Genomic DNA, 12534 nt, shown 5'->3' with positions numbered 1-12534 from the left:
CATTCAGGGACACAAAGCATCTAACAGGAGCATCAATGGGGGTCAATTCATCACTACCATCCCAGCTCAACTGTAGAGGAAGCAATAATGCCAACAGAGCCTGTAGACAAAAAACGTTTAAATAAATGCACAGTAGCCCTTTAATCATCTTCAGTTGCACACTGCCTGTCACAACGAACTGGCCGATGCTTCAGATCAATATTATGGTTAAAACAACAACCACCAAATAAATGTATAAAATACACACACAAATCAAATGTATAAAATAAATTTGACAAGAAGACAATACAGAAAATTCTGGCATGACACAATTTGGCAACAATACCATCTCTTATCTGAAAATGGCAAGTAAATTAAAAATGACAATTCCAGGAAAAAGGGCGATTGTAACCGTTATCCCGCTGAGGGAAGGATAGCATTTACCATTACCCCAGAACACAAGTTTTTTTCTTGTGAACAGAGGGTAAGATCCACCCTGCTCCTTCTCTAACCAACAGAGAAAGAATGAAAACTACCGTATTTTTCGCTCCATAAGATGCACTTTTCCATAAGATGCACCAATTTTTTAGAAGAAAACAGGAAAATATAATCTGTTTTCTTCACTCCATAAGACGCACAGACTTTCTACCCCCCTGTTTTGTGGGGAAAGGGTGCGTCTTATGGTGCGAAAAATATGGTAATTCTGGAAGATCATGTCTTCATTGAACATAAGCCTTCTTACGAGGCAAAAGAAATCAAGGTGCTCCTTCCCCCTCATTCAGATAACCTCTCTAAAAATATATCTCAGTGCATACTGGGGAGTCCTCGTTCCCCTAGGTTTAGGTCACAATGACTGGGCCCATGTTTTCCACAGTTAAAGCTGTTACTGTACTTGTCAACATAAGTGGTGTCCAAAGGATGCACTATTTCATGCCAGCCTTTCATATCCATTGGATTGCAATTCCCATCATCCCCCTACTTGCATGGTGATGGTGGTGCTGCTGGCTCAGAATGGTGGGAGTTTGCAGTCTAGCGTATCAGAAGGCCGAGGATGTGGAGGTCTACTACACATACTGACACGAGAGGAAGCCCTATTGAAGATCATGGGGCTTCATTCTGAGCAAGCTTGCATAGATCTGGGCCATCTTTAATCCTGAAATCAGTTGAAAACAGGCATTTATGCACACCAATGTATTCACAAAGGCTTTCACGGCCAGGATCTAATGGTTGTTGTGGGTTTTTTGGGCTCTTTGGCCGTGTTCTGAAGGTTGTTCTTCCTGATGTTTCGCCAGTCTCTGTGGCCGGCCAAAGAGACTGGCGAAACATCAGGAAGAACAACCTTCAGAACACGGCCAAAGAGTCCGAAAAACCCACAACAACCATTTATGCACACCCTTTAATCAAAGTGAGTCTTAGAAGGATTCTATTTATTGGGGAGGGCATAAGAAGAAAAGTGCCAGGAATCTCTCCTCTTCTTTGAGGGTGCTACTAAAAACGCTATGGGGAAGGATATTTTACTGAAATTAAATATTTATTTTATTTCCCAGGGGCTGCAGAGAGCCCTTCAATTATCTGACAGCTGGCGACCTGGGGGGGGGGGAAGCATCCTGCACGTCCTAGTCCATGAGATAACCATATCTCTACCTTCATCACCACTCACAAATTCTAGCACTGCTTAGGAATCTTCTATCACTTGTCTATTGGCTTAATTCTCATTTCTCCCTCAAAGAATCCTGGGAATTGTAGTTTGGGTAAAATGGGGAGGGGAAATGTTTGTCTCTCCAGATATTGTTGGATTGCAACGCCCACCAGTCTTCACCTTCACCTATGGCAGCTAGGGCTGACAGGAAGTGCAGCCCACCATCACACATTCCTCACGGCTGGGTTTTAGCATCTGCTGTACAGAAGGAATTGCAAGTACGTATTAGTATGGATGCTTCCTCAAGTCATTACAAACTTCCAGTTGATAGTGCCCAGTGTGTGGAAGTTCCTTCCTTCCTTCCTTCCTTCCTTCCTTCCTTCCTTCCTTCCTTCCTTCCTTCCTTCCTTCCTTCCTTCCTTCCTTCCTTCCACCATATCTCTCAGAATCCCCCAGACAGCATAGCAGGCAAGTAGAGGTATTCTTGGTGCTGTCATCCAGAAAAGACAAGTTGCGATGGTACCTGAGCCTCTGTAATACTAAGGAACACCTGCTATATGAATGCACCACTTCAGAACAGACATTTGACAAATGCATTTCTTAGGCACTCCGTGTCCCTCCTCCTTCTGTCAATGGGACTTAAAAGGCATCAGATACAGATCTCATCTTCGGACCTCCCATTAGGCACGGGCTTTTCATATGTCTTGGACTTCAAGCTCTAGAATTCACCAGGAATTTCTCTGGTCATAATTCTGAGGGCTTTCGCCAAGAAATTCAATGTCTTTACAAATTTTTTTTAGATAAACACAAACGAGCAATAAAGACTCTTACAGCCATTATCTGCTTGTGAAGAAGGAAGAAGAAATGGGTGAGTGTTGTTAAACTCTATGGGAGATGCAAGGGAGTAAGGGACCGGTAATTTTCTGAGAGGCACCCTGAACAGAGTCTAACAGCTAAAGAGACTACCAGCCCCCTAATCCTTTATAGCTCCAACAGATCTTAGCCCTTCCCAGCTACTTCCTCTATTTAACTCACAAGCTGATAATGACTATTGGGGGGCCTTCATTCTCTACCTATGTTTAATTGAAAACTCCAGTGAGAGCATTAATTTCTTGGCTAAAGCCTCAGAATTCCGGCTGGGTGAATTCCTGGTGAATTATGGGAACTGGAATCCAAGAAATAAAGAAGTCCCCGGCCAACAACCCATGTCCAATTCAAGCTGCATTTTGGAACGTGCAGCCAGAAGGTTATGGCTTTAATGATATTGGCACTGGTCAAAAACATGGTGGGGGGAGGAGGTGAAGAAGAGCAATTGAAGGCATGGAACATAGAAACAACTTGTCTCAAGGTGTTTTAATGGGCGAGGCAGGCTGGCAAGTGTGTTTTATAAGGACAGTGGAAAGTAGCATAGCCAGCTCATGACTCATTAATTCAGGCTTCTCAACCCATCACCTTCTTCACATATTGGACTACAAATCCCATTTTCCCTAATCAGATGTCAGCCAATCACCTTCTGGGTTTGTTTGTTTGTTTTTGGAAGCAGTAGTCCAGCCTATCAGGAGAATGCCATGTTAACTTTGCAGGATTCTCCTGGTATTATCAGGTCAGCATTTTCAGATGTCCTGTACTGGTTTCGCCAGGTGTTGAACTCTTTGTTAAGATCACTACGACACCATCACGAAACCCGCTTTGATTCCAGGAGATGGCCCATGGGCAAGGCAGAGGAGATGGCCCAAAGTGGAGCACTGGGATTGTGAGGCTGATGGAAAGGGAAAGAAAGAGCAGTTTCCCACCATCAGTACCTCCAGAATGATATGGAACAGAGGCAGGGAATGTTTAGCCTTCCATGTACTGCTGAACTCTAACGCCCATCAGTCACAGACAGAATGGCCAATGCTAGGCGATGACAGTTTTTACCATTTAGTAATATCTGGAGGACCATTATTTCCCCAACATGGCTGTAGTAGCACAAACGTCTTCCTCGGCCATTGTTCTCCAGGCATTTGAGACTTCAAGCCCTATTACCATGTACGCTGACCATGCGCTGGATGGGGCTGATGGGAGGACCGGTTCAAGCCCTATGGACAATCCCAGTTGGGAAAAGCTGCGGAAAGCGGGTCGCTGGAGTAAGAGACAACACCATGTACAAAACTTGCTTTCTTTCCCATCCCCAAACGTGGCTTGTTGTCCTTTTGATATGTCCAAAACGTAGCATGTGTAGCATGTCAGCCAGCCAGCCAAAAGAGGCAAAGCTTAAAAACACCATGTCACAATTTTTTAAAAAAACCAAAATTGATTTATAAAAAGAAAGAAAAGAGAAAGAAGAAATAAGAGCCCAACCAGAGTTGTACAAAAAGAGATTCTCAGTTCTGGGCCTGAGAGGATAAAAAGGTAAATTCTGTAGCTGGCCAAGTCCCAGAGCATATTCCCCGGGGAGGCCCCCGTGGCCAGACTGTCCGCAGTCAAGATCCCCAGCCGATTCCTTTGGCCACTGCTACTGGTTGTCTCCTGGCTGATACTGAGGCTCTGTGGCAGTGAAGTAGTCTTCAAGAAACGACTGGAGGTATTCAAAGGTGGGGCGCTCCTCCGGCTCCTTCTTCCAGCACTGCACCATCAGCTCATGCAATGAGGGCGGGCAGTTTGCAGGACACTGCATGCGGTAGCCCCGCTCGACTTGTTCCAGGACCTCCCGGTTGTTCATGCCTGCAGAAAAGGAACCGGGCCACGTGGCCTTTTAGGGTCCGGAAGACAGCAGCCAGAAAGGCTTACGCTAAGGCTGTTCTTTGCTTGGAAATAATTTGTTCAAAATAAATTCATTATCCTTACTGAATTACAATGTTCAGGAATGCATTCTGAATGCCATTATTTTAATAATTAAAAAGCATGGATGTTACACTTTTGAGTAAAAATGTTTCCTATTATTTTTAGGAATTAAGGGTAAAGGTTCCCCTTGACATTTAGTCCAGTCGTGTCCGACTCTAGGGGGTGATGCTCATCCCTGTTTCCAAGCCATAGAACCATCGTTTGTCCAATGACAGTTTCCGTGGTCACGTGGCTAGTGTGACTAGACACGGAATGCCATTACCTTCCCACCGAGGTGGTCCCTATTTATCTACTCACATTTTTACATGCTTTCGAACTGCTAGGTTGGTAGGTATTACATGTTTATGTAATTTAGGGAAGAGTTTAAGCATCTGTAGTAATTTTAGATAATTCTTTAACTGAAATGTTTTTAAAACTATTTTAGTTACCAATTTTAACTACTCGCATAAAAGTCAATTATAACTTTTTTTTAGCAGTCACACATTAATGAATCAATTCTGTTTAACAGTTCACACATTAGTAGTAACACTAACCTGTCTGAACTCCAGCTAGTAAGTGAGTTCAGGTGTCTTCCCGCTCGGTTTGTATGGACACCTTAAGCACAAATGGTTGGAATGGCAGCTCCCTTTGCACTAGAGCAGTGGTCCCCAACCTTGGGCCTCTAGATGTTCTTGGACTACAACTCCCAGAAGCCTTCACCGCCACCTCTGCTGGCCAGGATTTCTGGGAGTTGAAGTCCAAGAACCTCTGGAGGCCCAAGGTTGGTGACCACTGCTCTAGAGAACCCTGGGAACTTTCAGCATCCTCCTTTCAGCATTCTCCATCCCTAATCTCCACCCCCACTTTCTCTGATAATGGAAGAAGCGAGACAAGGAGAGGGTCTACCTGGGTAGGGCACCCGCCCTTTGGTCACAAGCTCAGTGAGAAGAATGCCGAAGGACCACACATCGGACTTGATAGTGAACTTGCCATAAAGAGCAGCTTCTGGCGCTGTCCACTTAATGGGAAATTTGGCACCTGCCCACAAGAGATCAAAGTGGAAGAAGAAGACAATGAGAGACGGAAGGGAAGGAGATGTGCCCACAAGCTGAAAACATTTCCTCGCTCGTGGGTCTACCTGCCTGTCAGCAGAATAAGTGAGGCCAAAAGCTTTCATTGCTGCAGGAAAGATGAGATCATCGGGGAGTTTTTAAATGCCTCTTTCTTTCTCTTGGCACGTGGCTGTGCCAGTATATCTGCAAGATTAAGAAGCAAGCAAAAGGTGAAAAAGCTCTAGGCTAGAGATCAGCGGGGGTGTCTGGCTCAGCTTCCCTCAATCATGTATACAGTGGTGCCTCACTTAACGACGATAATCCGTTCCAGGAAAATCGCCGTTAAGCAAAAACATCGTAAAGCGAAATTAAAAACCCCATTGAAATGCATTGAAACCCGTTCAGTGCATTCCAATGGGGTAAAAACTCGCCGTCCAGCAAAGATCCTCCATACGGCGGCCATTTTCACTGCCTGTATAGTGAGGAATCTGTCCCTAAACACAGCAGGGAGCCATTTTAAGCACCCAGCGGCCATTTTGAAACCGCCAATCAGCTGTTTAAAAAACACATCGTTTTGCGAAGAATCGGTTCCCGAAGCAGGGAACCAATCATCGCAAAGCGAAAAAACCCTATTTAGATCATCGTTTTGTGATCGCAATTGCGATCGCAAAAAGATTGTCGTACAGCAATTTCGTCGTAATGTGGGGCAATTGTTAAGCAAGCTGCCACTGTACACCACATGTGTTGAATTACAATTCCCATCATCTTTTGCAGCCTGGGGATGAAGAGCATTGCAGAGTGCACCAGGCTGGGGAAGGCTGCTCTAGCTCGAGCTTACATTGGTTATTATTTTTACTCACTACATGTATCGCCTGCCCTTTCTCCAATGAACTCAGGATGGCGCACATGGCTTCCCCGCTCCTTGGGTTATATCACACAATAACCCTGTGAGGTAGATCAACATGAGGGGCTGACTGAGGTTATGCAACCCAGTGATGACATGGCTCCACTAGCAGCAGGGCGCGAGCTAGTGTAGACGAGCTAATCAAGCGTGTTCTAATGAAGCCTGACCATTTACATGAAAATGGCTCTGGCCAATATCGTGAAGTGGCTTAATAAGTGAGCCACTTCAATATATTGGCAAATTAATCAGCAGCTGAAGCCACTGCCGTGGGTGTTTTCTCAACCAGCCTTTTAAGGCAAAGCAATATATATATTAAAAAGTCTATCTACATTTAAAAATATTTTTCCCACTTCCCTTGCCCTCTGCCAAGCTGAGAAGTTATCAATTTGCCAATATCTTGAAGTGGCTTGCTTATTAAGCCACTTCACGATACCGGCAAATTGAAAGAGGAAGGGTTGTTTGTTTCATTTCCAGTGATCACACATGCTAGTAATCATGAAAAACAGAGCAATGCTACCTGCTTTTGCCTGGTTTTGTGTTTCGTGTCGGAATGTTTACAGAAATGGATTTCAAAAGACCTGAATACCAAACATTAACAAATCATTGCATGTGTCAAATGCAACAACACACCCCTGTCTCTTAGACTCTGTTTTATGGTGTCATTTCTGTATTCCATCACATTTGTCTGAAATAGTAGTCAAGAGGGTCCACAACAGCTTACATAAAAACAGAACAGTCTTTAAGGTGCCACAACATGTTTGTCTTCTTTATCTATTTAATTTTTCTTTTGTTTTTGCCTGATTTACTTCCTTGAGAGGTCATCTGTGAGCACCCCACACAGGTGGTTAGAGCCGATAGGTTGCAGAAAGTTTCTGGAATTGGGCCCGAGGGCCACAAGGGGACCACCCTGCCTTGTGGGTAGGGCTGACAGCTTACCTTGGCGGGCGGTGTATTCGTTGTCCTCAATGAGGCGGGCTAGGCCAAAGTCGGCGATCTTGCACACCAAGTTGTCACCCACAAGAATGTTGGCCGCACGAAGGTCTCGGTGAATGTAGTTCATCCGCTCAATGTAGGCCATTCCAGCTGCAATCTTCATTGTGTGGAGAAGAAAGAAGGCAACAAAAGCAAGAATAAAGGGACCTCAATGTTCTGCACACATTTCATCACTAAGAACCCAGGGCTGTTCCTACAGTTAGGCAGAGCGAAGTGACTGTCACACGGAGGTGGAAGCAAGGAGTCAACGGAGAGAAGTGGATGCCACCCATCTTGCCCAGCGCTCTGTAAGCTAGACTGCTGCCACCTCGTCTGGCAAAGAATGCTGTTTTGTTATCAATGTAGGGGGAAAAAATATCAGCCACTGGTCTAGTTAGCTTTTGTGTATGGAAAGGAACGGGGAAACCATTGCATTTAGACTTTGACCGGGTCTGCTAGACCAGGAGCAGATCTCTGCAAATTTCTTTCATACGCTCACTATTTGAAAACAAGAGAAGAAAAATGAGTCCATTTGTTTTTCATTGAAATAACAGGAGAACTTCTGTCACACAGCGCTGAGTAACATATAAGCATAGTCCAGTGCACATTTGTTCAGTTACAATCTCCACTTCAGTGGTGCTCAGCTCCTACGCAAATGTGCACAGATGGCAAGCAAAGCAGTCATATGATAACCATTTCTCAGCGTAGAAGCAGCATGATAATCGATGCACTTTAAAAAAATCAGTATAAAACTCATTAACTTTGGGGACAAACGAGGGTCAGATTTAACATAGCCTTTCAGACTATGGCCCTTAGAATGGCTGACAATTACAGGTTTAAAAATATACCACCTTTCCCAAATTCTGTTTTAACTCCTTTTAACTGTTTTTAACCTATGGCTTTTCGGAGAGCTTTAATTTTACACAGAATTAGCTCCACCTCTTGTTTTCCAGTTACCTGGGCCGCCATGTCCACCAGTTGGGGTAACTTCAGAAAACGGCCATCTCCGTCTTTCAAAAAGTCCAGCAAACTCCCTGTTGTGGAAAGAATCAGGATATCAGCAAGACAGAGGCTTGTAAGAATCCTTCCCCAAACCCCTGTTGCTAGCAGCTGCACTTCCATTTCCTCTGCCTCATTTGTTTTCCTCATTTCCCACTGCGTCAGAGCAGGACGGTTCCTTCTTTGTTGCCCTTCAGATAGCAACTCACCAACTATGCTGGCTAAGATCAATGGGAGTTATAGGCTGGAAATATCTGGAAAGCCACACTACCCACTCTGTGCCACAGGAACAAAGCCAGGTGCCCCTGTCCCCATCTTTCACCTTTCACCACTACAAGGAAAAAACTGGAACTGTCCACTTCTGCTTGTAAATAAACTGCAGTTTCCTGCTAGGTCCAAACCCAGGGAATGATGGTTTGTTGAGATGAGAGTTCAGTGAGGGGGAAAAACACTGCCTTCAAAGTTAGCCATGTTGTTTGGGGGATAATCGGAGCTACCATCCAAAGGAGTACAGTGTGTTTTCCAAGACGTGTCTCTGATCCCGATTTCTTGTCAAGCCATAATGTCAGGAAACCACATTTCATGGGGTTTAGACCTTAAGAGGAATCTGGAATTCAGTTACAGTTAGATCTAGATGCTTCTGATTACTATCTTGATGTCACAAAGGAGGAAGGGAAAGAAGATAACGCAAGTTTGAGGTCTCTTTCTTCAAGTGGCAGAAATGCATGATTTCCTGTAATGTCTAAATATACCTATACCAGACCGATAACTTTCTTTCCCTAGCAGGATCTCTATCTTGACCAATGATCTGTTGGATGATCAATACTGGAGCTGAAGAGTGTTAGAGAAAATATGGACATTAAACCATGAACAGTCAAACAGAGAGCCTTTGAGCCAGAGACCCCTGAATCTGGAATCTATCTCCTGGCCAGACCGGCAATTCCCTAAGGCAATGGTCCCCAACCTTGGGCCTCCAGATGTTCTTGGACTACAACTCCCAGAAGCCTTCACCACCAACTCTGCTGGCCAAGATTTCTGGGAGTTGAAGTCCAAGAACATCTGGAGGCCCAAGGTTGGAGACCACTGCCCTAAGGGATCTAACTCCTCCACAGAAATGACCATAATGCCCATATTGGCTCACCATACAGACAAGGGGGTCTGGACCAAAATGTCAAAAAGGGAAGCAAACGAATGCTAGGATACACCCTAGAAACCATTCTTGCCATCCTTCCACAGGAGAAGAGAAGGACTGGTCTGGTCCTGAAACTCTAAAAAGGCTTCGTTCGGCCTACATTTTGTTGGAGCAGATGCCTCCACTTGAATTCTCTCTGGTACTGCTGCTCTTGAGTTGCCTTTTCCCATCAGTCAAAGCATGACGTGGCATGGCAAAGAACTGACCATCCAGACTGAAGTTCTTGCACATTAAGTTACACCTGGTGTTTCTTGCCTAGTCTGCGGGTTACATGGGTTCGTCTGTTTTAAGAGCGTGAGGGAAGCCAAGCTGCATCAGAGGGAAGGGTTATCTCGTCCAGCATTCTGTTTATACAGAGACCAGCCACTTGCCCAGGGGAAGCCCGCAGGCATTTTTGTGCACAGGCATCTACGTGCAAATGTAAGATGAGAGAGTGACGCCAAACCTTGACTCATGAACTCAGTGACGATGTAGATGGGCTCCTCTGAGACCACAGCGTACAACTGCACCAGTTTGTCATGCCGCAAACGCTTCATGATCTGGGCTTCTTCCAGGAAGGCTTCTGGAGACATAGTACCCGGTTTCAAAGTTTTTACCGCTACCTTGGTGGTGCCATTCCAAGTGCCTTTGAAATCAGGAAAAAGGGAGAAAGAGAGAGTCATTGAGGGAGTGAGGTGCACCCATCCACCACTTCCCACTGTCCCGTGTGAAAATGGAGAGGGGGAAAACATGGCCAGATCAGAATGGAGCTGACTGAAAACAGAAATGGGAGAAGTGTGTGATGACAGAAATCAGAATGAACCATCCCAGCATCACCCTCAAAAATCAGCTCCTCACACACACACACCCTATCCTCCTGGCTTTTCGATCTGAAAACACAGATCTGCTTTCCAAACCTTGGAAACATTACTTTTTCCAACTACAGCTCCCCACATCCTTGTTCTTTCTGGAGCTGTAGTCCAAAACTATAAAGTTTCCAAGCCCTCCTTCCTCACAAACACAAGCTCTCTGAACTGGAATGATCTGAAGGTAGGGATGGATGGGGTGACTAGTTTTCTACGCAGAGAGCTGTGTGATGCTTTTCTCCTTTGTAAGAGTCATTGCCAGGATGGGAGGATATGATGTTAAACACTGATTCACTGCTGACCTTGCATTAAGGTCAGCTTTTATCTAGCTAGACTCTCTTTCCCCTACCCTGCTTTGAAGGGCTGTCATGAGGATGAAGAATGTATGATAATGTAATAATTATCCTATACAATAAGAATGAATACATTCTCTCAGTGTGTATCCACATACAGCCAACGCCTTCAGGCAAGTGGAGTGAGCCACCGGTACAACAGAGCCCCAAAGTTTGCAGAAATACAAAAAAAAAATGTATAGGGGGAAACCTTAAACTGAGATTGCTTAGATCCCAGAACAGCCCAACAATAGCTGAGCATGGTCTACGGTCACAAAGGAAGTAGATGGAAAAATCTTTCTCTGTGTGTTTGTGTATGTGTAGAGAAATTGAATTAAATATCATGGAAAAAGGCATGAGTCTGTCTGGTTAGGACCCCCAACAGGATCCTAATGCTCACCATCACCATCTATCCTGCTATCTCTAACCAGTGACCAGAAAAAGTGGGTCTTTTGTTTTTTTCCTGTTCTAAGCTGGACCTTCTAGAAACTCCTATCTGGGCAAGGGATGGTCCAACCCATGCATTCTGCAGTGAAGCTTTACTTGGCACACTTCAGAGAGGAACCCAACAACATCAGGGGGTGCAACCCTGAGATCATCTGGCCAGAATTTTTTTGGGGGGTTGGGGGGGACCCACCCCATGGGTTTGGGGGGGACCCACCCCGTTTCATTTTAGTTCGGTAGCTCTATGGGGTTTCCAATATCCATAGTCCCCTCCTCCCCAGAACTCTGTGCAGGAGAACACACACACAAGACCCCTGCCTTACCCATCCACACATCTCCAAAACATCCCATGCCAAGCTTCTTGTCAAAGCGTATGGACTCGCGCATGATTTCCCACGCATCCTTAGAGAGTCCCATAGTCTGGGGCTTCAAATTGGGACAGACCTTGGTTAGTAGGTAGCAAAGACCATCATTGTACTCTGCAGAGGATGGAATGAGGTGGGGGGAATGGGGAAATGGGATGGGATGGGATGAATGAGGGAGAAAGAGTGAGATGCAAAATGGAATGATGACTTCGGCATGCACGTGGGAGAGGCAGCTGGAACCCCAGGAGGAGGAAGAGCAGGAGTTGGTACACGCTCACTTTCTCAATCTGGCAATATCTGTTCTGACCACCAGGGGGTGTCCTTGGCTTACATTTAGAGCAGGAATCCATGACCAAATTCCTATATCTTTCCTGTTACTGTATACCACAAAAGTTTGTTTTGTTTTGGTGGGTTTGTGGTTTTTTTGACAACAGTTTCCAGAATTCCCTAGTTAGAATTCCCTGTGTTGGATGAGGGACTCTGGGAGTGTATGGTCCAAAATAGGGACCTTTTCCAAGGTCTGCTTATAACTAGGATAGGTTTGAAGTTGTCTGCTGAAATTCCTTTGGGGATCTGTAATGCCTCCCCTGTAAACCTCAAGTGTGGCCCCAGGCTTTGGTGTGCTCTTCCTCCTCCACTGGAAGGCTCAGTCGCCAGGGTTCAGAGGGTCCGTCCTACCCATCCACACTTCCCCAAACTGCCCATTGCCCAGCTTCTTGATGAGCTGCAGCGATTCGCGTGGGATCTCCCAAACATCTTTGGTTTTGACGGACAGGTCTGCCAGCTTAGGCATCCCCTTGTGGCACGGCACGGCGAGGCGGCAGCAAAGCCCTGCAGCTCTCTCTGGCGGAAGGACACCAAGATACAAGGGCACGGAGCCAGAGAGGCAGCGACACGTTTTAGAAAAAGAGAAGAGAGAAAGAGAGTTGAAACAGGAACACGGAACACGTTGCAGGTCACAGAGTTGGGAAATATTGTTCACACCTCTAGGGGGCAGCACATGGTGAAA

The 12534-nt window shown here is 45.5% G+C and overlaps 1 protein-coding gene across 3 annotated transcripts in view; it reads right to left on the bottom strand.

Moving 5' to 3' along the window:
• Positions 1-3136: 3136 nt before the first annotated feature.
• Positions 3137-12534, bottom strand: part of FGR (FGR proto-oncogene, Src family tyrosine kinase) — a 55938-nt gene continuing 46540 nt past the window's right edge. For 2 of the 3 annotated variants that reach the window (XM_072980266.2, XM_072980267.2), the window contains exons 8-13: positions 12204-12368; positions 9985-10164; positions 8306-8382; positions 7313-7466; positions 5327-5458; positions 3137-4321 (exon numbers count right to left, since the gene is read on the bottom strand). In XM_072980266.2, coding sequence (XP_072836367.1) covers positions 4113-4321; positions 5327-5458; positions 7313-7466; positions 8306-8382; positions 9985-10164; positions 12204-12368 — 917 coding nt within the window. In that variant the 3' untranslated portion in view covers positions 3137-4112. Of the gene's footprint in view, positions 4322-5326; positions 5459-7312; positions 7467-8305; positions 8383-9984; positions 10165-11483; positions 11640-12203; positions 12369-12534 lie in introns of all 3 variants that reach the window. The other variant, XM_072980268.2, reaches the window with a different exon arrangement.

This window comes from Pogona vitticeps, chromosome 9 (genome assembly GCF_051106095.1).
Source record: "Pogona vitticeps strain Pit_001003342236 chromosome 9, PviZW2.1, whole genome shotgun sequence".
Lineage (NCBI taxonomy): Eukaryota > Metazoa > Chordata > Lepidosauria > Squamata > Agamidae > Pogona > Pogona vitticeps.
Note: the sequence above shows the minus strand (reverse complement) of the source record. Positions and strands in the feature narration are given on the sequence as shown.